The 26133-nt window shown below is 49.3% G+C and overlaps 1 protein-coding gene across 2 annotated transcripts in view; it reads left to right on the top strand.

Moving 5' to 3' along the window:
• CDC123 (cell division cycle 123) overlaps window positions 1-26133 on the top strand; it is a 414248-nt gene that overhangs the window by 347832 nt on the left and 40283 nt on the right. For both annotated transcript variants that reach the window (XM_086919873.1, XM_086919878.1), the window contains one exon: window positions 4171-4299. In XM_086919873.1, the coding sequence (XP_086775999.1) occupies window positions 4171-4299 (129 nt within the window). The remainder of the gene's footprint in view (window positions 1-4170; window positions 4300-26133) is intronic.

Raw genomic sequence — 26133 nt, 5'->3', positions numbered from 1 at the left:
ACCCTCTTCAGTCTCTCTATTATGGGTAGGATGAAAGACCTAATTAGGTGTTCCATGTTATCCAGTGAGACGGCAGTAGGTGCATCCTTTAAGAAGGGGTCAACGCGGCTGTCAGTTTGAACAGTGGAGATCTCAGCCTGTAACACTGATGCCAGTGGTGAGGGAGGTGGCGGGTTTAACGTATTAGCTGGAGCGACCATTGTGGCCGGGGCAATTCTGGTGCTATACTTTGGGGGTTTGCCAAAGTCGGTATGACTGATCTTGGGCTTTTGCGGGTCCCCACCCTTCCGTCTTCTTTTGCTAGGTGGTGGACCATGGACCTTTGCAGGTAACGTTTTCTTCGACTTGATTTGGGCGGGTTTGACCCGGACCAGAGTCCGGGTAGTCGGATCGACATCTATACAAATGGGACTGGGAAGAGGAGTGTCACTTATAGACTGGTCGATAAGGACCAGAGGTGTGGGAGTGCAATCTCGTAACAAAAGTGAGACACTCTCCAAGGCTAATAGATCTTCGTTGCTACCAGTACATCCTACATTAGGGGAAAGGGAGTGAGGTGAGGGATCTGTGGAAGCCCTGTTCTTCAAACATTCGACAGAGCGACGACGCTCTGCCCGACGCTCTGCCAATAACTTTTCCCTGTCTAGGTCAGTGAGAGCCCTAGTGAAATAATTATCAAGTGTGCCATTATTCAAACCCCCCGTCTTCTCTGCGAGTGCTTTGTCTGGACTTTGGGCCATGACGGACAATACACCTACTTATAGTGACAGTAAGTGGAGTGAAAGAGCGTAGGCCCTGCCCGGCCTCACTCGGCCTCTGAGGGCCTCAGAGGGCCGGCCCTTTGCCCGGGCTTTGCCCCGGGCTCCGTCCCGCGTGCGTCCCGCGAGATGGGCCGGCCTTTTGTACACAATGGAGGAGGGGTCACGGGAAGAGGCAGCAGGTGCGCGTGATGTTTCCTGCGCGCTGACCTGTGGGCCTCGCAGTCCCGGACCCCCAAGTCAGCAGAGATTCCACAAACAGGAGCAACGATGGTCCCAATGGCAGGAGAGGCATTGTAGGTACAGCTCCCTCGTTGACGGCAAAAAGAGACTGCGAGCGGCTCCCGCGGAGCGGGGGCCGCGAGTCGTCTTTTAAAGTGCAGCCGGCTTCAGGCAACAGGCTCGGCAGGGAGGGGTCACGGGAAGAGGCAGCAGGTACGCATGATGTTTCCTGCGCGCTGACCAGTGGGCCTCGCAGTCCCGGACCCCCGAGTCAGCAGTGATTCCACAAACAGGAGCAACGATGGTCACAATGGCAGGAGAGGCAATGTAGGTACAGCTCCCTCGTTGACAGCAAAAAGAGACTGCGAGCGGCATCGGTAAGATTGACCTTGAGGCTGCTGGTGGGTCATGCCAGTAGGCATATGCAGGCTCTGCAGTGGGACCTGAAGTTCCAGTGGGCGCAGCATCAGGGAAATCTTTCCGATGTTGTCCAGATCTCAGAGGGCACTGCACAGCAATTGCAGTGGTGGTTAACGAACCAGGATTGCTTCCCCAACCAGATTTCACAGTGGTGACAGATGCATCACTTCTGGGATGGTGCTGCAACATGGGAGAGGCAGGGATGAGGTCTATGGTCTCCAGCGGAGTCAAAGCTCCACATCAACCTGTTGGAGCTCTGGGCGATTCGTGTTGCACTGAAAGCATTTCTTCCTTCTGTCAAAGAAAAAGTGGTGCAGGTCTTCACTAACAACAGCACCGCCATGTGGTACTGCAACAAACAGGGCTGGGTGGTGTCGTGGACGCTATGTCAAGAGGCTCTTTGTCTCTTTCAGCAGTGGGGAGAGCCTTGGTTAGATGTATTCGCCACAAAGAGAACGTGCAATGTCAGCAATTCTGCGCGTTGGAATTTCCAATGCGGCACTCGCTAGGCGACGCATTTCTTTGCGAGTGGAGTTGCGGTCTTCTATATGCCTTTCCGCCTATACCACTTCTGCCCATAGTGCTGAAAAAAGATCAAGCGCGACCGGGCCCAAGTCCTTCTTGTGTCTCCAGACTGGGCAAGAAGAGTCTGGTATCCCTAGCTGTTTAACATGGCCACCGATCCACCGATCCGACTGCCTCTTCGTGAGGATCTTCTGTCACAGCAGCAGGGGACGGTCCTCTACCCGAACCTGTCCAGCCTCCACCTCCTTGCGTGGAGATTGAGCGGCGGCAGTTGACGTTATTTGACTTGCCTCCCGAAGTCTGTGATGTAATCTTGGCAGCCAGACTTCCCTCCACTAAGACAGTACATACCTGCCGATGGTATAAGTTTGTGGCATGGTGCACAGCAAAGGCTGTGGATCCCCTTTCTGCTCCTCTTTCTGAGGTCCTCTTGTTCCTTCTTTCTCTAGCCCAGCAGGGCTCTGCTCCGGGCACTATCAAGGGCTATCTCTCTGCCATCTCTGCCGTCCTTCTGCTTCCAAGTCAGCCTTCTCTTTTCAAGTCCCCGGTGGTAAATCGTTTCTTGAAAGGCATAGCTCACCTCTTTCCTCCTATTCCTTTCGTTATGACTCAGTGGGACTTGAACCTAGTCTTAACCTATTTAAGGTGAGCTCCCTTTGAGCCGCTTCACAATTGTCCTTTGAGGCTTCTAACGCTTAAAACTGCATTCCTAGTTGCCATCACCTTGGCAAGACGAGTGAGTGCGCTCCAGGCTCTTTCATCTAAGCCTCCTTTCCTGTCAGTACATCCGGACAAGGTAGTTCCCATGACTCGTCCATGTTTCCTGCCCAAGGTTGTCACTGCCTTCCACATCGGGCAGACCATCACTTTGCCCACCTTCTTTCCGCCTCTGCATCCTTTGAAAGAGGAAGAGAGGCTCCACTGTATGGACCCAAAACGTGCACTTTCCTTTTATCTGGATCGCACCAAACAGTTCCGGGTGAATGACCAGCTCCTTGTTGGCTACGTGGGCGCCGAAAAAGGTTGGGCTTTACCAAGCAGACTATCTCTAGATAGGTAGTTTTGTGTATTAAAGCCTGCTATTCTCTCGCTAAAAAGGAGCCTCCACTGGGACTGCGCGCCTATTTCACCAGGGCGACTGCTGCCACCACGGCCTTGGGTCGGGGAGTTCCCCTGAATGACACTTGTCAGGCAGCTACATCGGCATCACTGCATAGGTTCATCAAGCACTACTGCCTGGACAGCCAAGTCCGGAGAGACGGCTTCTTTGGCCGTTCTGTTCTCCAGAACTTTTTGGTGTGATCTTGGTTCGCAGACCCACCTCAGGGGTTGGTATTGCTGGGGTATCTATTCTAAGGTAAGGAACCTATAACTAACATGTTTCTTTCAGATGAACAAGTTACTTACCTTTGTTAACAATATATCTGTAAGAAACATTATAAAGTACAATGACTTATAGCAATGGTAGTATTAATGTGCACAACATTTGAAATTCCAGGGACCCTATTGTATCAGATTATCTAAATTAAGTTACTGCATTGGTTTTGGTTCATGTCTGCTACATTTTTACTTCTTTCAAGTATTACACATATCTAGGCATGTAAATTGTACGTCCCACATGGTAAACAAAGAAATGTTTTGGAATTTTGAAGAGTCTTGTCATATTTTATGTGATATTAGTTGTATGATTTATATAACATATATTTCCAGGGATCGGCTGGTGCACGGGCTCTAAGATCCCCCCCACCCCTCCTCTGCTGTGTGCTTGGCTTACCCTCTCCCTAACCGTCCTCCACCCCCTACCGTGTTGTGTTGCTTGACACGCCTCCCCGTTGTGTCCTCCTCCCCCATTGTTCTGTTTGGCCCGCCCCTTCGTTCATTAAAAAAATGTGCTATGAAGCAGACCGCGCTGGCTGCGTCTTAGCGCTTTTTTCCATACCTTTCAGGCATGTTGAACAGCAGCGGTGCTGCTGTTCAACATGGCTAAAAGCATTGACATTGACAACACCAATAGCTATCGGATTGCCGAGACCTATTGACTTTGCCAATACTTCTTTAATCTTCTTATCTCGTTCCTTGCCACCAGAGGACATTGGACAGAGCTGGAATGATGAAAATCTTTGATACAATAGGCATGTTGTAATTGCACTATGGTAGCAGGATGAATATGTTTGTCTTAACCAAAAGAAATATTAGACCAGAAGTCTTACATTGATTTTTTTTTTTGTTTTGTTTATGGTTGCAGGGAAAGATTTGGCTAATTGATTTTAACCCCTTTGGCGAAATAACGGATTCACTCCTATTTACTTGGGAAGAACTGATATCAGGAAACTCACTGAGCTGTGCCCATGGGGAGATGGAAGGTAGTGAACAGGTAAGAAAACCCTTTACCATTGGACCTGGATACTTTTTACTACCAATATAAGTTCATTAAGTGTTTACTTCTTAAACATTTAGAGCTATTGAGGAAGGATTCCATGTCCAAATTCCTAACAGGAGAGCAAAAATGAAAACACACTAGGTGTGGGTTAGCTGCAGTCAGTGGCCACTATACCTTGAGAACAGAATGAGGGCATTAGCCTGGATAATCCTGAATGTTTTCAGATTGTTAATAATCCCTAGGTCCCATCAGCAAAACAGGCGATTGGTCGAGGGTCGAAACAATGCCAGAACATCAAAACAGTGCAGTTGTCCAGTTTTCCTAAGTGGTATTACGAGAGCTGGTTTCAGATGGAGAGCACAATTTCTTCAAGCTCCATTCTTCCTTTGTATAACACCCAAGTAGAGGTTTCTGATAATCCAGTTTTAAGCGATAGGCTGACTGAGTATCAATTACAGTCGAGTCATCTGCAGATGGTTCTCTTGGGAGAGTGCAGACTATCCTTTTGGAGTGTTGTAGGGGTCAGCTCGTAATTGCAGATAATAGAGGACCAAAGTATTCTGCTTGATTTAGAAGAATCTTTTTCTAACCCTCTGAATTCTTGTGAGCTGAGGGTGTCTCCACTGTGTCCTTTCTCTTCCTGTATGCCCATTCTTCAAGAGGAATATCCATATTTCTTTTTGGTGATAAAAAGACAGCGTATGAGTTACTAGAAATAAAGGAAATTCTTTGGCCTCTGCTAGAACATTCCAATCTAGCTCTCCTTTAAAAAAACACTTACTAACTATGTTTTTAACATCTTTTGTTGGCTATGCAATTCCAACTAAACAATTAAACAAAGGCATGGATATTCATCATTGATGCATATTGCAGGTTATAGAGTCAGTTGTAATACATTCACATTCATGAAACTCAATTTGGCTTCATGTTTCTTATCGGTCCTGTTTCTCTATCGTGGGGAGTTCTGATGCTTGGCCTTTTCCAATTATGGATGCTTTATTCTATTCTGCAGTACATTCCGCCCTCATTCAATTTGTCTATACTCTATTTTCCCGTCAGCTGCTCCCAACTAGACTACATTTATTTGGGCTTCCTCTGACTTCATAGAGAACCTTTTCTGTTATTTTCATGCACTTCTCAGTCCTTTTTTTTGTTGCGTTTTGCAGTTGTATATACCACAAACTTGACCTGAAGGAGCGCTACATGAGCACCAGCTACATTATATAAGGACACATTAATTGACATTTTTTGTAGGCATTGGAGGATTGTGATTTACCCAGAATCACAAGATGTTGAGCCAACACCGAGACTTAAACCTGGTTCACCATTTCCAAAGTCGGTAGCTTTGGCCATAAGCCACATTCTCTCCCCATCAGTCCTTATGGATAGGCACTGTCCCATCCTCCTCCAGAGTCTCCTAATCTGAGGTCATTCCCATATTGTGTGCACAATAAGTGTGCATGTTTTTCTCCATGTCGCCTTAAGCAATTCCCGTTTGTGCTCTTCCCAAGACGGTGCAGTAGAGTCTGCGTATAATATGATTATGAAGTATCTTGAATGGTACCAGTCGAAAACTGCCCTGATAGCCTCCTTCTAAGGTCTTCTGCAAAGCTCTTCCCATTGATCACTCTCTACCATTCTACATGTTTTTCAGCTTTTTTCCAAAGTTGTGTTATCATGTGGGGCTTGGCATTTCTGTAGCTCTTGTGTCGGAGGATATGCCACTCTTGTATCCTCGTGCGACTTCCGGGGTCTGTCGGATTGAGAGTATGCTCTTGTGAGTAGAACACCATTATTTAATGATCACCAGTTGTAGTGATCACCAGTTGTTTGGTATGGGAAGGTTAACAAGCATTTACAATGCAATGGTCTCGGCATCATTAAAGGTAGAGCTATTGGCATTGCTCATGACATTTCTTTTTTTTTTTTAAATCCTCAATGGCATTGTCATTTACATTGCCAATAGCTTAACAGTTAAACAAATGGCATTGTCATTTACAATGCCAATAGCTACACCCTACACACAGCCACCCTCACAGACACACTCAACAGCACTCTGCACTCTACAGCACACAGCACTCTACAGCTCACAGCACTCTACAGCTCACAGCACTCTACAGCACGCAGCACTCTACAGCACGCAGCACTCTACAGCACGCAGCACTCTACAGCACACAGCACTCTACAGCACACAGCACTCTACAGCACGCAGCACTCTGCGCTCGACAGCACACAGCACTCTGCGCTCGACAGCACACAGCACTCTGCGCTCGACAGCACACAGCACTCTATAGCACACAGCACTCGACAGCACAAAGAACTCTACAGCACACAGCACTCTGCACTCTACAGCATACAGCACACAGCACTCTACAGCACTCTACAGCACACAGCACTCTACAGCACACAACAACACTCTGCATTCTACAGCACACAGCACTCTACAGCACACAACACTCTACAGTGTGCGTGTGGTGTATGTGGTGTATGTGTGTGTGGTGTGTGTGTGTGTGGTCTTATGTGTGTGGTGTTTTGTATGTGTGTGGTGGACTTAGTTTGAGTGTTCGTTTCCTGCACACTCACACACTGCCCCTACACATTCACACACTGCTCACCCTGCACACTCACACTGTTCACCCTCCACACTCACACACTGCAGTCACTGTCACTCTGCAGTCACTGTCACTCTGCAGTCACTGTCACTCTGCAGTCACTGTCACTCTGCAGTCACTGTCACTTTGCAGTCACACTCACTCTGCAGTCAGTCTGCACTCACTGTCACTCTGCACTCACTGTCACTCTGCACTCACTGTCACTCTACACTCACTGTCACTCTCGCACTCACTGTCACTCTCGCACTCACTGTCACTCTCGCACTCACTGTCACTCTCGCGCTCACTCTGCACTCACTGTCACTCTCGCACTCACTCTGCACTCACTGTCACTCAGCACTCACTGTCACTCTTGCACTTACTGCACTCACTGTCACTCTCGCCAAATGCCAGGAAACAATATGCCAACAGACATGAAGGCCTCAATGCGCCTTTACACGTCACTGAAAGCATGCATTTTGTGGGCTGTTTGTGAGGCTGCCTTTAAACACGTGGCAGGAAAGTCAACAACTGTCCATATGGGGTTAGTGAATAGGGGACTCTCTGCCACAGGTATCACACAAAATCCACGGCATTTCCTCATCTTTTTATTTTATTTTTAATTTATTTTACGCAACCAGTGATGCTTCTCTGTATCCCAAAATGTACGAAACTTCAAATATTCGTTGCAATAAAAATATAATTTACATATCCTCTCCATAGACAATACATGTGATTTAATTTCACTGTCATTATACGTCAGCACGCTATTTATCAGCAAAATGATTGTCTATATTTATGTTTCATAATTATTGTGTATGTATTTGTATTTTAATGCCCCTTGTACGCCCAGCGGCATTTCTGCTGCAGGCACGCTCCATTAAGCTAAAACATTTGACCTCTGATCTTTAAGCACACTCCCCGTCACCCACCACACCACTATAATGACCGTTACTATTAACACCACTACCACTGCTAGGAGATAATGCTATTATTTTCATGTTTCCATCACCGCTGTTAGAAAGATCTTCATTATTATTGTAATTTTTAATGAAAATAATTCTCATGTTGCTAGTTATTTTTTGAATAATGTAGGCGGTAGTTATTTTTGTAATAATGTAGGCGGTTGTGCAAAGCAGCTTACACCGAATACCACAAACGTGGTCTGCCAGCTCCCGGCGGCGGCTCTCTCCCAGGCGGTGGCTCCAGCGGCGGGGTCCTCTCCTCCTCTCGGGGACTCCTTCTCCCCGCTGGACCACCGGTGCTCCCAGCAGCTCACGGGAGCCCCGGGCAGCATGCGGCCATCTTCTCTGCCGGCTCCTCTCCTCAGGCGGCGCCTCGCAATCTCCTCGGGCCGGCAGCCAATCCCAGCGCGGCCCGGGGAGTGACGTCACTAGGGAATCCCGGGCCGGCAGCCAATAAGAGCGCGGCCCGGGAAATGAGTTCACGGGGTGTCCCGCAGTCCCGCCCCCGGCCTGCCTGACTTCCTGGTCACGGCCGGGCGGCAGCGGGGACAATTTCGCGCACTTTGCGGGGCAAATGCCGGGTGGGCACCGGCTTCAATTAAACTGTAAAGCGAGGTGGCCACTCGCTCGGGAGCCACAACCACTGTAACAATGCCGCTATCTGCCGCCATTGACCTCGGGGAGGCAGGATGAGACGTCCGATGTCGGGAAGCGAGCTGCAAAATGGCGGATAAAAGCTCCACGTTTTTTTCGGATTTGGGGGCGTGTTCTTGCTGTTCAAGGAGGCGTGGAAAAAAGTGGAAAGAACAGCAAGGAACACACCCCCAAATCCGAAAAAGACGGAGCCTATTCTTAGAGACAGCTCTCTCCTCCAATGGCTGGCCTCCATTTAGGAAGCCAGCCAATGGAGAAAGAGCAAAAAGAGGGAGGGATAAATGCAGCACTCTAAGAATCATTAAATCTCTGACTTCCGGTTTCTGCCTTACGGCAGAACCGATAGTCCTCGACCTAAAAAGAGCGAGCACAGTAAAGCATCTATCCTCTTAAAGAATTTTTTCGGGACAAACATCAGGGAGTTTTTCAGTACATACAGAAGTCTAGGTAGGGCAATCATCTGACAGAGACATCTAGCCACAGATTCCTTAACTTAAAATATCTCCCCAGGGGTCAGACTGGATCTGGAAAATCTTTTTTTTTCCCAGCAATACCTCTGCGTGCCAGGAGGGTGAGCGGCCTGGCTCCGTCCTGACGTCGTCCACGGAAGTGAAGTCAGTGGACCCATATAAACCCCTCCCGACGTGCTGATGTCAGTTTTTCTTCTTTTCCGCGTCCTAACGCGGATCCGGGAAAGTAATACCTTCGGCCTATTATTGTTCATTACAGGACTTTTCGACTCCTTTCGCATCCAGGTGTGTTCGATCCTGTGCCGGTCCTGCTCGCGACGGATGCAAGTGACGAACCCTTATGAACTCTATATATGGTGCTTGGGAGAGTACCATAACTCAGTGGAGTGCATCGTTTGCCGCATGGTGCTGCTGTATGCCCGGATGTCCCGAACGGACCCCTCGTGACGCCGGTCTCCTTCTGCAGCGGAGTCGTCCGTGCGGCGGGCCCGGTCCATGCACCATCGCCGTCATTCACCCTCCTACCTCAGGTAAGCATTCCCCCCCCCCGTCCCCCCTCCCTCCCTGGCGGGTTTGCTCTCGGCTCCAACCGAGTGCCCTGACTCTGACACCAAAGTCGCCGCAACGTTGGGACACGGCCCGGAGTGGGATCCCACGATCTTTAGCCCTTCCATAGCACTGTTGCACAGCCTTCCGAGGCTTCCTGCAGCATCGCTGGAGGTGGCTCTGTGCACGACACCGCTTCGGCGTACTCTCGCCCCCTCGGGGAAGATGAGTCTACGTCAGTCCAACTCCGATCGGTCAAGGCCTTTTCGAAGGTCGCCGATGCCAGCTCGACTTAGACGGTCGGGACCTTTTTGGAGGTCACAGACGCTGACTGGACTAGAGGAGTCGAGGCCTTCGAGGTCGACGGCTCGACTTGAGGCCTTTTTTGGAGGTTGTAAATTGTAAAACAGAAGAGGGACCCTGAATCTAAGAAGAAACTACAATTGGGGAACAACCCGCCAGGGCGAGAACAAGAGGAAAAAACATGAAAAAGGGGGTGTTCCCTTAAATTACAAGAATCAAAGTTTAACTAACATCAACAGTATACCCACACACCACAAAAAGAATAAATTTATTCAAAAAAGTTTTTAATTTTCATTTTTTATATAAATATCAACACGATTTTTTGTAATAAATAGAGTAATTCCATTTAAGCAATACAAAGCATTTAGGAAGAATATACATAAAAAAACATGCAAAAACAGTCTAAAACCTAGGACACGCAGTGACACTTCAAAAAAGGGGCACCAAATAGATCCACTCATACATCCAAACATCCCTTTTATACAGTCAAATTCATACACAGACATTCACATCCATATCACTACACACAAGGACAAGAAAAGCGCCGACGCACGTTTCGGACAAGTGCCAATAGAGGCTTCCTTCATCAGGGCGCACTTAAGATATTACACAGGAAACCAGGAATCAAGGTATAACCAAAAAAGAAAAATAAACACTATAAAAAGAAATTTATTTGAAGAAAGAATCGACTAAAATGAAACAGGAAGGAAATGTAAAGAGCAAAGCAAACAAGTGAGTTACAGATAAAACCCTAACCTAAAAAGAAACTCTCTCATGAATAAGTCTAGAACAGAAAAACTGGGCGGATGTGGAAGAGCAAGAAGATCTGTGCAGGAGTGCTACGTCTCCCGGCCATTCACTGAATGGCATTCTCCCAGGGGATAGATTCATTTAATCCTGAGACAGCCGTTTATGAAATTTTTATCCTGAGCTGTCCCTAATTTGTCCTTTTTGCCCACAGAATACCCACCCACAGCCTTGCTGCAACTAGGACCGCTTCTCAGGACCGTGTCACAGACATTATTCACTTTGTCTGCCTGTGTAATATCTTAAGTGCGCCCTGATAAAGGAAGCCTCTATTGGCACTTGTCCGAAACGCGCGTCGGCGCTTTTCTTGTCCTTGTGTGTAGTGATATGGATGTGAATGTCTGTGTATGAATTTGACTGTATAAAAGGGATGTTTGGATGTATGAGTGGATCTATTTGGTGCCCCTTTTTTGAAGTGTCACTGCGTGTCCTAGGTTTTAGACTGTTTTTACATGTTTTTTTATGTATATTCTTCCTAAATGCTTTGTATTGCTTAAATGGAATTACTCTATTTATTACAAAAAATCGTGTTGATATTTATATAAAAAATGAAAATTAAAAACTTACTTGAATAAATTGATTCTTTTTGTGGTGTGTGGGTATACTGTTGATGTTAGTTAAACTTTGATTCTTGTAATTTAAGGGAACACCCCCTTTTTCATGTTTTTTCCTCTTTTTTGGAGGTTGCCCACGCCGGCTCCCCTCGAAGGGTTTTGGCCTCTTCAGTGGTCGCTTGTATGACTCGAGGAGTCCAGACCTTTTCGGAGGTTGCCGGCTCAACTCAAGGAGTCTAGGCCTCTTTGGAGGTCGTCGAGGCAGTACTGTCTCCAGCTTTAGTGGTGGAGGATTTGGTCCCGGTGGGTTCACCACTCCCTGAGTCATTTCACTGCTCTCCACGGCAAGCGCCAGTGGAGAATTGGCCCATTCATCCTGCTGCTGAGCCTCTATTAAGTGGCCGGTTTAGCTTGCGTCCATCACCTACTTGCTTTCACCTCCTCGCGGGGCCATGGAGGCTAGTGGACATTCATCATGGCTGTTTGCAAGGATGCAGACATTTTAAAGATGGGGCCGCCCTCAGTCTCTAGACCTTCGGAGCCTTTGCTGTATATTCTCCACTAAGGCGCGGGGAACATGGCACCATTGTTACTTATTGCGGAGTCATTGTTTGTCAACCTTCTCGGAACGTGGGCACTGCCCTCCTCGGGGGACTACGTGGATCGTGCTGTGGCACATCGGCCGGCTTCCACTGACCCTGCCTGTTTGACCCTCCATCCTGGAGCTGGCGGACTTGTGCTTCAGGCAGCTCTCTCTGTTCCTCCTGTTCCGTTGCATCCTCCCACTCGGGAGTCTCGGTGGTTGAAGTCATATGGCAGCGATGTGTTTGCATCCGCCAGCTTCGGACTCCGGTCCCTCATCATGTTGTGTGTATTTGCTCAGGCTACATTTGCCCTTTGAGTACCTGTTGACCAGCTCCTCCTTGTCGGGGATCTCTTGTGCCGATCAGGCCCACCTAATCCGTGATGGGCATGATATGGCGCACTTTTTAATTCGGTCTGCCATGGTCACCACGGACCCTGTGGGTTGTACTATGGTCAGGTCAGTTGCCATATGCCGCCACGCGTGGTTGCGAGATGGCGTTTTCCTAGAGCATGTCCAGGAGTGGCTTAACAAGATATACCATTTAATGGGGGTCACTCTTTTTGACGCCCATGCTGCTTCTGCGTTCAGGCGCCTCCTGTACATGTATCTCTTTTCTGTTACCCGTCATGGGCTGCAGATGTCCTAGGTTGTGTGGCTGCTCATTGTGTTGTTTATTTATTTATTTTATTTATTCTGGTACAGCTGGTTATGCTGTGTTTACCTTTCCTTTGAGCCGCTGCCTACGAGCTTGTCTCAAGAGGGACCCTTCTTTTGTAGGGTTGTGCCTTACCCTATGTGGGGTATTTGTTGGCAATCATATTGCTACTCTTCGTTGCCCAGGAACTTTGGCAAACCTCTGGTGAGTTCCATAGGATTGGTTACTCTCCAAGGATTACCATTGGTTGTCTATGGTTGGTCCGTAATACATCCCCGCCTCTGTAGGGGGTTTTGTAACCCTGGCATGTTCCTACAACCTCGCTGTGCATGTCTTTCCTGTCTATCAGTGGACATGCTCTGGGAGGGGGGAAGGTCTTCCCTGGAACGGTCTCCGGTTCCTTGCTTCTTGCAAGACACGAGCCGCTTTGTCCCTTCCTGTCCTGTGCATATTCCTAGTTCTCAACGAGTGACTCTGGTCTCTGCCTTTCTGCCTCTGGATCTGTGCTCCACCCCTGATGTTTTTTCTGGGTGTGAGTTCTTACTCCCATTATGGCACAGGCGCTGCTTTAGGTGGCATTACTGTGTGTGTATTCTTCTCGATGTTCTCCATTTTGATAGACAGTGTCGGTCTTTGGCGGTGTAGGCTTTGGCTCCAGGCTTCTGTCTGTGCCTTCTTTATATCATTTGTGGGCAGTCTTGTGGTCTGTTTCCGCTGTCTCACAGGAGACCAGGATTCTTCCCCCTCTGGGACCTTTTACTTTTTCTACATTCGTAACTGTTGTGCAGCACACCGGTGCCGTGGTGCCGCTTGCATTACTCCCCTATTAGGGTTTAGTCACTCCTTGTACGCGTGTCCACATTCCTGTCTCTTGTGTGTATATCGTGAATTCTACACGCACTAGGGTGCTCGCATACTAAGTCTTTTTTGCTTACTCTTTCCTTCGGGATAGTGTCCTCTGTGTGTTAATAGCCTTGCAGGCTATCCACTCTGTGGTGCCTTTTAATTGGTTTGGATACATGTATACATGAGCTTTTGCTCAAATGGTGGCTCCTCTGTCTGTTGGCACTAGGCTCTGGGCTTGGGCCTGCCACAGTTGTCACATGTCCTAGGCAGTACACATTAAGGTGTTTTTTTCTTCCACCCACGGGCCTCATGCTGTGGCTCTGTTTCTTGGGCGGACAGTCTCCCAATTGTTCAGTTTCTTGCTGCTTCCACTGTGGTGTGTGTTCAGGCGGTATGCTCTACCGTAATCATGTTGTTTGGACCCTTGGTACTTCGTTCCTCTTGGGTTATAGGGTCCAATGCCTGGATCCTTCTCTGAAGGTCTCGCTGCATTGTTTCTTACTTTGGCACGTAACTTTCTAGTTCTGTTTTTCCTTTCGTCTTTGTCTGGGCGAGAGAGGTCTCACACCGTCCCTCGTCGGATTTGGTGTCTTTACCATCCCTTGTTCATGCTCCTTAAGGGGGGTCATGGGTCTGATGCCTGTTGTCCTGGCATTTATTTATTTATTCAAACTGTTTTATATAGCGTTGGCTAGACCTGAAGGTATCAGAGCACTTTAGAAGGGTAGAGAGAGGATCATATTGCAAAATAACATTAGTGTGAAAAGGTAATATGCAAGACAATAAGAACAATATGCGAAGGACCATAATTACATGAACAATAAAATAAGGCGAACATGTAGGCCGAAACCGGTAATTAATAGATAAGCTAGCGTGGGTGGTCAGGGATGAGGGCAGTACAGTATGGAGGTAGGGGGGAGGTGAGGGGGTGGTGGGAGAGGAAATAACATGCAGGAGTAGGCAGTGAATATAAGAGAACTAGAAGGGGGAGGGTGGAAGTATATGTAAGGAAAAAAAAGGGGGAGAAGTAGGTCAGGTCTAAAGTGGCGAACATGGCACCATCTTGGGCAGGATGTGAACCCCTGTTTGGTGGCAGGACTAAGGACCCCAGTATTTGTTTAAAAAGTGCCGCTTGAGCTCTTTTTTGAAGCGGCGGTAGGAGGGATTGCATCGTAGATCTTTGGGGAGTGAGTTCCAAATAGTGGGAGCATTTCCGGAGAAAGAGCAAGACTGGGTAGCTTTCTTTTTTACGAAGGGCGGTACTAGCACAAGTGTATTTGTGCTCCTCATTTCTCGAGTTCAGCGCGCTTTCTGGAGTTTGTCTGATAGATACAATGGGGTGTGATGATGCAAGGCTTTATGCGTAATACAAGCATTCTTGTAGGTGGATCTGCCTTCAATGGGAAGCCATTTGAGATCTTAGAGGATGGGGGAAATGTGGTCAAACCGCTTGCATTCCGAAATGAGCCTTGCCGCAAGGTTAAGGACAGATTTAATTGGTGCTAAGTGGGCTTTCGGTGTTCCAGAGAGAATGGCATTACCGGAGTCTAATCTAGAAAGTACTAGTGATTGAACAACTAATTTGACGTCATCAGCAGGATTGAAGGGTTTAACTTTCTTGAGGTATTGTAGAATGAAGCGAACGCCTTTGGCTGCATTTTTTATGTGGGGAGAAAGGCTGAGGTTGTGCTCAGTGCTTATTCCGAGGGATTTAACTGAATTAGAAGTGGACAGAGAGCAGTTGAGAGCTTTAAGGTCAGAGATCCAGAGTCGGATGGGGAGTCGGTTGTTTTTAGGAGCAAAGAGAATGACTTCTGTTTTTTTAGGGTTGAGCTTAAGGTGATTATGCTGGAACCAGTGTTGAATATTAGTCATGGTATCATTGAGGTGCAGAATGTCAGCTTGGGATTTGATCCTGTAATACAGCTGGGTATCGTCAGCATAGAGGTGGTATTTCATTCCTGCTTGCTTGAGAATGAGGGTGAGGGGTTTCATGAAGAGGTTAAATAGGGAGGGAGAGAGAATAGAACCCTTGGGCACCCCCAGGGAGACAGGAATAGGTTTAGAGAGGCAATTGCCGATTTTAATTTGTTGGGTTCTGTGCTGAAAGAAGGAGGTGAACCATTTAAGTACTAGACCATTGAAGCCAAAACGAACTTTGAGGGTGTTGAGTAAGGCGGAGTGGTTAACGGTATCGAAATACGCAGAGAGGTCCAGAAGAATGAGAAGGGAGGCCTCCCCTTTGTCAAAAGAGATATGGATGTGCAATGAATTTGCATTTCGATGCCCCATCCTGTCTGACAGCGCGTAGTATTCTTACGGACTTAGAGGCTTTTCAACTTTCTCAGCTGGTCTCTCAGCCCACTCATTCCGGGGGGCATATTCTTGACCCTTTTTTCACCAACTTGACCGAGGCTAAAGTCACGTCGGTGGCTCCCGTAGAGTGGTCTGACCATTCTTTGGTATCCATCTACTGCCCTATGACTTCCAACATTTCCACCTCCTCAGCCAAGCAGGTACCCAGGAGACCTTGGAGTAAACTCAGGCTGGATGACTTTTACCATCTTCTGTCAGTGGAACCTTTGGGCCCATTCAACAACGTAGAGGAGGGGTATGATCTCTTCTGCGCTTGGCTCACTAGGGCTCTGGATGTCTTGATACCTGTTGCAACTATGAAGATCAATCCTCGAGTGTCAAGTCCCTGGTATGATGACGCTCTGCGCGCTCTGAAGGGTGCCTGTAGACGGGCGGAGAGGGCCTGGCGGAAGACATATGGGGCTGAGCTAAAAGCTACTTATGTCGCGTCCGTCAAGCTCTATCACCGGGCTATCTGTCGTGCCCGAGCGGCATTCTATGCCGAGGAGTTCCGGAACAGCACCAACCCGTCGAAGGCCATCTTCAAGGCGGTGAAAGATCTGATGTCTAAGCGGTCTATCTCTACGGCTGAGAGCTCTGTCACACACTGTGAGTCCCTCGCTTCCTATTTCTTGGGTAAAGTCCAGTCTATATATCGGACTTTCCCGAGTACGGGTATAGCGTTGGGTAGCCCTAAGGAGACACCCTACCAGCCCACTCTCCTCACTTTTCCCCCTCTCACCCTGGAAGGGTTTGACAAACTTGCTACGCAAGTTAAATCTGGGTCTCCATCCGATCCAGTGAGGCCTGCGCTCTTTCGAGATCAGACCTTTGTGGGGCGTGTGGCTATACGCTCTCTTGTCAATCTCTCTCTAGAGACTGGGGTTGTTCCCACCAGCTGGAAGCAGGCGGTGGTGTCTCCGATTATTAAAAAGCCATCTCTTGACCCGTCTAAGCCGGAAAGCTACCGTCCCATCTCGCTGCTGCCCTGGCCAGCTAAGTTGACAGAGGCCCATGTCAATCTGGCCCTGTCTGAACACTTAGCCCGGTCCAATGCCCTCGATCCCACACAGAATGGATTCCGTGCTGGCCACAGCACGGAGACTGCCCTTCTGGTGATGGTGGAACATCTCCGAGCAAGGTTGGATGCTGGACAGACGTCGGCGCTGATCTTGTTAGATCTCAGCGCCGCATTCGATACTGTGTCGCACAGCATCCTCCTTGTGCGGCTCGAGGAGATTGGTATCGGTGGCCAGGCGCTACAATGGTTCCGCTCCTTCCTAGACAACCGCTCCTTCTGTGTTGCCATCCCTCCCTTCAAGTCCGGGTTCCAGCCTCTGGCCATGGGGGTTCCGCAGGGATCCTCGCTGAGTCCCACGTTGTTCAATCTCTACGTGAGACCGCTGGCTGATGTCGCTAGGCAGTGGGGCCTAACCATGGTCTCATATGCCGACGACACACAGCTGGCGGTTACTCTCAGCGGGGATGCGGAACAGGATGCCCCCAGGTTTCAGTCCGGCCTGAAGGCGGTGGCCAGCTGGTTGACAGGTAACTGTCTCCAGCTTAATGCCACAAAAACAGAGGTGATGGTTGTCGGGAAGGGAGTGGAGCTTTGGGGCGATCAGTGGTGGCCCTCGGAGCTTGGCCCCACTCCGACCCCAGTGTCGGAGGTGAAGAATCTCGGGGTCTGGCTAGATGCTGGTCTCACTTTCATAGGGCACACCAAAAAAATCGCAGCCTGTTGCTTCGGTCTCCTAAGAGGGCTTAGGCCGGTGCTTAAGTTTTTCGACGCCCCGACCAGACAGCTTGTGGTCCAGGCAACTATCATCTCACGCCTGGACTACGCCAGCTCTTTGCTGGCGGGGGCTAACCAGGCCGAGCTAACTCGTCTGCAGCGGGTGCAGAACGCCGCGGCGAGAGCTATTGTTGGACTTCCTAAGTTCTCCCCGGTGTCTCATGTCATCCGCTCCCTGCACTGGCTCCCGGTCAGGAAGCGTATTCTCTTCAAGGTCCTGTGTCTGACCTTCAAAATCCTTAGAGGCATAGGCCCTGAGATCTTGGCCAACTCTATCTCCTTCTATGTCCCTACCCGCAACCTTCGATCGCAAGGTCAGGCCCTTGCTGTTGTCCCCAGATTTAGGCTCAGCAGGATGGGTGGCCGTTCCTTCAGGGTGAGAGCTGCATTAATCTGGAACACCCTCCCTGTTGAAATTCGGCAGATAGAGGACTTGCTGTCGTTTCGTAGAGCCATAAAAACTTTTCTATTTTAGCCCCCTTGGTTCAGCACTTTTTGTTGCCTTTCGCCTTGTTGTGTTATGTCTGCTCCGTGTCTCTGCGCCAGGATGCTCCTTCGCTGGAGTCGCTGCGCGCATAATAAATTGTTATAACATAACATAACATAACATAACATAACAATGTTGAGCATAGCAGATTCTGTACTGCAGCCCTATCTAAAGCATGACTGTAATGTGTCCAAAAGGCAAAAAGAGCCAATGTGCTTGTCCAGTTGGAGCAAGGCGCATTTTTCAAGGGCCTTTGATAGAAAAGGAAGATTAGAGATAGGGCGCAGATTATTCATGTCGGTGGGGTCGGCAGTAGCAATTTTGAGGATATGATGGAAGGGAAACAGGGACACACCCTGTGGCCAAGGAGGAGCTGATGATGGTGGTCCAATACGGAGCAATGATATGCTCTACATCTTGAACAAGGTTAGTGGGGAGAGGGTCCAGGAGGGTTTAAGCTTGGTGATGGTGTTGAGGACTTCACGCTCTGTAACTGGGGTGAAGTTAAGCCAAGATGCATTATTTTTTAGCAGTGGGCTGGTGAGGAAATGTTTGATAGGGGAGATAGCGGGAGGGAGATGAACAGGGTCAGGCGGGGCAAAGGTGTAAAGGATGACTTGGATGGGAGATCAGTGAGGGGTGAAGAGCAGTGTGGTGGGAGGGATAAGGCAAAAGATTGGTCAATCTTAGCGATTTTTTCGGAACAGAAGTTAGTAATTTCATCGCATCTTTCAATTGAGGCCAACTATTTGGGGGGAGCAGAAGCTGTTTGATTTTTGATAATGCTGAATAGTTCCCTGGGTCGATTTTTAGCCCAGTCAAGTTGAGTGTGGAAGAAGTTGGCCTTTTGTTGAGGATGTGCTTTTTGTTGTCATCCCTTGCAGTTCTGAGGAGGGCAATATTTAGGCGAGGGGGACGGGTGTTACCTCCATGTGCGTTCGACCAGCCTAAGTAAGAGCCTCTCATTTTTGAGATCAGCATTAAACCAGGATTTGTCGGGATTGTCTTTATGCAGTTTTAATTAGGCTGGGGCAATATGATCAAGGACCTCGATGATGGATTTGTTGGAGTGTTCTGTAAGATCATTAGCATTTTGAGAGGGAGGTGTAAGTTGAAGTTTTGCTTTAATCTTGGTCTCAGTTTGCCAGGAGGAATAAGGTGAAGATTCTGGTTAATTTCCCATGTTTGCTGTTTATAGGGGACGGGAGGGGGAGGGCGGTACGGCACAGGTTCGAGGCATGTGGGCTGCTGAATTCATATCTGTGCATAGATCGCCACCTAGTGTTGGGTCCGGATGATCGCACATTGTTGTCCTGGAAGAGTCTTTGAAGTATCACGAGATAGGAGGCTCCTCCCCTGGACTACAGTGCGCATGGGCATCGACTCCATCCTCAGATTGTTTTTTTCCGCCATTGGGTTCGGATGTAGATTGGTTCCCTCTAGTCGGAATCGATAAAAAACTTTCTTAAGACCAAAAGGTCTTTAGTTTTCTTCGTTGGTATAGTCTTGCATTCGGTGCCTAACTCTTCCAGCTCGGTTCCGAGCCGGATTCCATACACCCGCTTGCTTTCGGCGCGGAAGGCCCAGTCGACGCCCCAGACCCTATCGACTGTTCATCATGGACCGAAGTCCGTTCAAGAGATGTCCCGTCTGCTACTCAAAGTATCCCCACATCGACGTCCACCCGGTGTGCAACAAGTGTCTGTCGCCGGACCATGATGAAGCCAGTTGCATGGCCTGTTCCCGCTTCAGGTCCAAGAAGACGCTTAAGCATCGACGCGCTGCGCGCCAGGAGGCCCAGCACACTGCACCGGCGCCTGCGGACACTTTCGATGCCGGGGATGTCGAAGAGGAAGCTAACCGGGACATCGGTGACAACCTGTCGAATCCCGCGTCAGACGTCGACTACAACTACGACGCGGACGCCGAAATGTTCGAAGCTGAAGAAGTCGTCGACGAGGTAGGGGACGACGACGGGCCCTTGGGGCCATGGAGGATAGCTCGGACGATGAGCTACCTCGCACTGACACTGGGGCTGTACCGATTTATAAGTCTCAGGTCGAGGGATCGCCACTAGGCCTTACCCAAGATCTCACAATGGGTTCCACGGCCCCGCCTTCGGGCTCGGCCACGGACATTACTATTGAGCCGCACCCTGCAAAATCGAAACCGAAAGCGAAACCAACGGTCTCGACACAAGCAACAGCACTGGTGCCCACCTCGAAACTGAAAGTGTGCATTACTTTGGTCGGATCTAAGGCCTCGGAGCCCTCGGCGCCGAAGAAGCAGAAGGGTGTTGTCGATACGAAGACTCAAGTCAAGGGCGTCGAGACGAAGTCTGCCGCGCCGAAGACTAAGGTCAAGGTGGTCGAGCCGAGTAAATCGGCTCCGAAGGCTGTCGACACCAACAAAGGACTCGGTGATCCGAAGGTTCTCGAGACTCTGCGTCAACAAGACAAGGCCAAGAGCGGCGCACCCCGAGAGTCCACACCTAGTGGTGCCTAGAAGGATCCCGTTGACTCGGCGCGGCCGTCCACCGCTTTCACCAAGCAAGTAACGGACTCCCTACAGCGCATCAAGGAGAAGGCCTCGGCTGTCGGACCAAGAGATCCTCCACCTTCGAAGCCGGTTGAGAAACCTCATAAAGCGTCGACGCCCATTCACTTCACGTTGCCGCCGAAGGTGGCGACGAATGCTTTCACCCCTAGAGTGGTCGCCAGCGTGCCCGAGAAGGTGTCCTCGGTCGAAGTCGTCGACGGTGGTTCCCACCTTGAAGCATCGGCAATCTTCAGTAGAAGAGCAACAAGAACATTTCATTGATGCCGAAACGGGCAGACTTTCCCTCCACAAGCGAAAAATTGCCCCGGAACAACCGATGGAGTCCTACAAGATTCCTCTAAAGAAAAAGAAGGACTCTGTTTCAACTCCTGTCCTTGTGGAACCACTTTCTCCACAGGCCCATAATGTCTCGCCCACCTACTCTGACGTGGACGCTGGGGAGGGCGAGGATGAGGATGAGGATGAGTACAGCTATCCTGTCTACACAGACCCTGATGATACCAATGAACCCTGGGCTGCTGGTGCTGACCCAGGTGATCCTCATTCTGGCCAAGACTCTCAACTTTACTCTGTAAAGACATCACCTACAGAGGATTCAGCAGCGTTCAATGCCCTCATTGAACGGGCAGCTAAAAACCTCGACGTCCAGCTCCAAGCTGACCCCATTGACGTGGATTTTCTTTTTGATACCTTTTCAGTCTCAGAACTGTCAAGACTCTGCCTATGTTAAAAGGTGTCTTAAAGCATGCTGGAGAGATCTTTAAAGAGCCTACCAGAGCCAGGGTGATTAACCCTAGGATTGAGAAAAAGTATAAACCAGCGTTTACTGATCCTACTTACATTAAAGGACAGTTGCCTTTGGATTCTCTTGTCGTCTCAAATGCCCGGAAGAGGGCTAATTCTCAGACGACGGGTGATGCTCCTCCCCCAGACAAAGAATCTAAGGTGTTTGAGGCATCAGGAAAAAGGGTGGCAGCACAAGCGGCCAATATCTGGCGCATTTCCAACACGCAAGCGCTTCTAACGAGGTATGACAGGGCACACTATGACACACTGGAGACCCTGTTGCAGCACCTGCCAGACGAATACAAGGAGGCAGCTGAGATGCTTATTCAAGAGGGGAAGCTGATATCTAATGCTTCGATTAAACGTGCCCTAGACGCAGATGACACCGCAGCCAGGGCTGTCAACACTAGTGTCATGCTGAGACGACATGCCTGGCTGAGAATCTCGGGGTTTAAGCCAGAGATACAGACCACCATTCTTAATCAAACAGTAAATGCAGATCACCTGTTTGGCCCAGAGGTTGACACCACCTTAGAAAAGATTAGGAAGTACACTGAAACTGCTAAGTCCATGGGTGCCTTACAGTCCCAGCAATTCAGGGGTGGGTCTTTTCGTCGCTCAAGCACTAGAGGCGATTCCAGGGGCCAGCTCTCCCAAACCACACAGTACTACAAAGGCAACACGCAGTCCACATACACCAAACAAAGTTGAGGTGGATATCGTGGTAACAGCGCCAAGGGCAGGGGTCGTGGAAACAACAACTCCAGATCCTCTGCCACCAGCAAACAGTGACGCCTTGTCACTGCCCCCCGACCACACAACACCGGTCGGGGGGAGACTTCAGCAGTTCCTGCCGGTCTGGAGAACCATCACCACAGACAGGTGGGTCACACAGCTTATACAGTACGGTTATTGTCTGGAGTTAAAATCCACTCCACCCAACATACCCCCAAGACACCGTCCTATGTCCGCCGAGCATTTGCACTTATTGCAGCAGGAGGTCCTCGTCATGCTGCAAAAAGGGGCAATAGAGCTCGTGCCTGTGAAAGAAAGAGGCACAGGAGTTTACTCACTGTACTTCTTGATCCCAAAGAAGGACGGGTCCCTCAGACCCATACTGGACCTCAGACCCCTCAACCAGTACATTCTATCGGAGCACTTTCATATGCTGAACCTGCAGCAAGTACTCCCGTTGCTCCGTCAGGGGGATTTTCTCGCAACTTTAGACCTAAAGGATGCGTATTTTCACATTCCGCTGCACCCGTCACACACAAAAAATACCTCCGGTTCACCATCCAAAACCAACATTACCAGTTCAAGGTTTTGCCTTTCGGAGTCACCACGGCACCCAGGGTGTTTACAAAGTGCCTGGCGACAGTGGCGGCGCACCTAAGGAGACAGAACATTCATGTCTACCCTTATCTGGACGACTGGCTCATCCAGGCAAAGTCAGCCCAGCAGTGTGCGGCTCACCTGTCCCACACCATTCACCTCCTTCACAATCTGGGATTCTCACTGAATTACCCAAAGTCCCACCTCCAACTCGCCCACGTACGGCAGTATCTGGGTGCGACGATAAACACTCTGGCGGCCACAGCACAGCCGAATTCAGTGAGGGTCAACAGCATTCAATCGCTGATACAACTTTTCAAACCCCAACACTCGCTTCCAGCGCGAGTGTTCATGCAGTTGATAGGCATGATGGCCTCCTGCATCTCCATAGTCCCTCACGCGAGACTACACATGCGTCCGCTTCAGGAGTGCTTGGCACGTCAGTGGACTCAGGCTCACGGGCAGTTGAAAGACCTAGTGTTGGTGAGCGGTCGGGCATACAACTCTCTGCATTGGTGGAATCCACGAAACCTTTGCAAGGGACGACCGTTCCAAGAGCCTGTGCCACAGATCATCCTGACAACAGACGCCTCTCTCCAGGAATGGGGAGCTCATGTACTCCATTACACTGTGCAGGGACTATGGACACAACAGCAAAGGAAGATGCACATCAATGTTCTGGAACTGATGGCAATCTTCATGGCACTAAAGGCCTTCAAAGTACATCTGTGCAACAAGGTCGTGTTGATCCGGACGGACAACATGACGGCCATGTACTACATTCAAAAGCAGGGAGGAACACACTCTCCACAGCTGTCTCATCTGGCTCAGAGCATGTGGAAGTGGGCCATTCAGAGAAACATCTTCCTCATGGCAGAACACCTCCCAGGCAAGGACAATCAGATGGCGGACCTGCTCAGCAGGTGCAGCCACCGAATGCACGAGTGGGAGATACATCCATCAGTACTCCACCCGTACTTCCAAAAGTGGGGTCATCCAGAGATAGACCTGTTCGCCACAAGGGAGAACGCAAAATGCCAAAGCTTCGCCGCCAGGCTTCCACACCCACATTCGCAAGGCAATGCGATATGGATGAACTGGTCAGGCAAATTTGCGTACTCTTTTCCCCCAGCACCTCTGATACCGCTGGTGGCACGCAAGCTCAGGCAGCACTCGATGACTCTCATCCTGGTTGCTCCAACGTGGGCTCGCCAACCATGGTACACCACGTTTCTAGAACTGTCCGTGGTACCGCATCAGAGGCTACGCCTAACACCCAGCCTTCTGACGCAGAGCCATGGCGACATTCAGCATCCAGATCCGCAACAGCTCAACCTGGCGATCTGGCTCCTGAGATCTTAGGGTTTGGCTACCTCAACTTACCTCCTGACTGTATGGACATCATCCGGGAGGCAAGGAAGCCCACCACAAGAGCATGCTATGCGGCAAAGTGGAAGCGGTTTGTTATTTATTGTGCAGACCACGACATTAACCCGCTAGATGCATCTATTCAGAACATCATTTGTTATCTTTTATATCTATACAAATGTATTCTGGCCTATGCTTCCATTCGCATACATTTATCCGCAATAGCTGCTTATCTCCAGAACAGGCAGCACCTCTCACTCTTCAGGGTGCCTGCCATTAAAGCCTTAAAGCCTTTCTGGAAGGACTCAAACGAGTCATTACTCCGCGGACTCCACCAGCTCCCGAGTGGAACCTCATTGTGGTCCTCACCCGGCTGATGGGTCCCCCCTTTGAACCGCTGCATTCCTGCGAGATTCAATTCTTGACATGGAAAGTGGCTTTCCTTATAGCGATTACAACGCTGCGACGAGTTAGTGAGCTTCAGGCCCTAACTATCCAAGAGCCATTTATTCAAATTCATTCTAACAGGGTGGTGCTTCGCACTAACCCTAAATTCCTTCCTAAGGTAGCTCGTCAATTCCATATTAACCAGACTATTGAATTACCTGTGTTCTTCCAAAATCCAGAGTCATTGGCGGAGAGAATGCTCCACACCCTTGACGTCACAAGGGCCCTGATGTATTACATTGATAGGACCAAGGATTTTAGAAAAACTAAACAACTCTTTGTTGCCTTTGCGCCACAACACAAGGGTAACCCCATTTCCAAAGCTGGTATAGCCAGGTGGATCGTTAAATGTATTCAGATCTGCTATCTGAAAGCCAAGCGTACTCTCACCATTCCACCGAGGGCCCACTCAACCAGAAAGTTGGGGGCCTCCATGGCTTTCCTTGGAAATATTCCTTTGGAAGACATATGTAGAGCAGCCACATGGTCTACCACACACACATTTACAAAGCATTATTGTGTTGATGTGCACTCTAAACAGCAGGCAGCTGTAGGGCAGGCTGTTCTAAAAAGACTTTTCCAAACAGCTGCAGCTGGCACGGGCGGCCGTAGATAATGGAGGGACTGCTATGTATTCTATGCACAGATATGAATTCAGCAGCCCACATGCCTCGAACCGAATATGCTACTTACCAGTATGCATCTGTTCTTGGCATGTAGGGCTGCTGACATTCATATCAACCGCCCTCCTCCCCCGCGCCTGTAGCAGCTGCAGAATTCACATATACTTCTAGCATGGTCATCATTGACTTAGTTTCACTCCATCTGGCCACAATGGCTAAAAACAATCTGAGGATGGAGTCGATGCCCATGCGCACTGTAGTCCAGGGGAGGAGCCACCTATCTCGTGATACTTCGAAGACTCTTCCAGGACAACAATGTGCGATCATCCGGACCCAACAATAGGCGGCGATCTATGCACAGATATGAATGTCAGCAGCCCTACATGCCAAGAACAGATGCATACTGGTAAGTAGCATATTCGTTAATCGTGTATAGGATAAGGTGATGGTCCGACCAGTCAATGGGGACTATGCAGGAAAGGGAAGCCAGGTCTTCGCTCGTAATGATCATGTCAAGAGTAGCCCCTTTGGAATGAGTTGGCAAATGGCAGAGTTGATTCAAGTCTGTTATGTTGAGTAGGTCATTGAGGATGTTTACAGAGGGATCATCCTTATTGTTTTAGTGAACATTAAAGTCACCGAGGAAGAGGTTTTTGGAGTTGGAAATCGAGGCTTGGGAAAGCAAGACAGACAATTCCTCAACGAAGGAAAAAGGGTCACCAGGGGGATGGTAGATATTATGTAGTCGAATAGGAGGGGAGCCCTGAACTTTAGGTTCAGCTCCGATGTATTCAAAAGTGGCTTGATTCGAATTAGAAACATGGGGGAGTTGGAGTTCATCTTTGTAGATTATGGCTAGGCCCCCTCCAGTTTTGTCAAGTCTTTCTTTTCTGAGAATGGAGTAACCCGGGGGGGGGAGAGCAGGTCAAGAATAGATGCGGAGTGAGCCTTGAGCCAGGTTACGGTAGGAAAAACGATGTCAATCGCTTCACTAAGGATAGTGTCCAAGATTTCTGTTGCATGTCGTGCAGCCGATCAACAGTTGACCAGCATGCAGTTGAGGGGTTTAGGGCTAAATTTGGGGGGACTTCAGGTATGG

Source organism: Lissotriton vulgaris, chromosome 1_1 (assembly GCF_964263255.1).
Source record: "Lissotriton vulgaris chromosome 1_1, aLisVul1.2, whole genome shotgun sequence".
Classification (NCBI taxonomy): Eukaryota; Metazoa; Chordata; class Amphibia; order Caudata; family Salamandridae; genus Lissotriton; species Lissotriton vulgaris.
Note: the sequence above shows the minus strand (reverse complement) of the source record. Positions and strands in the feature narration are given on the sequence as shown.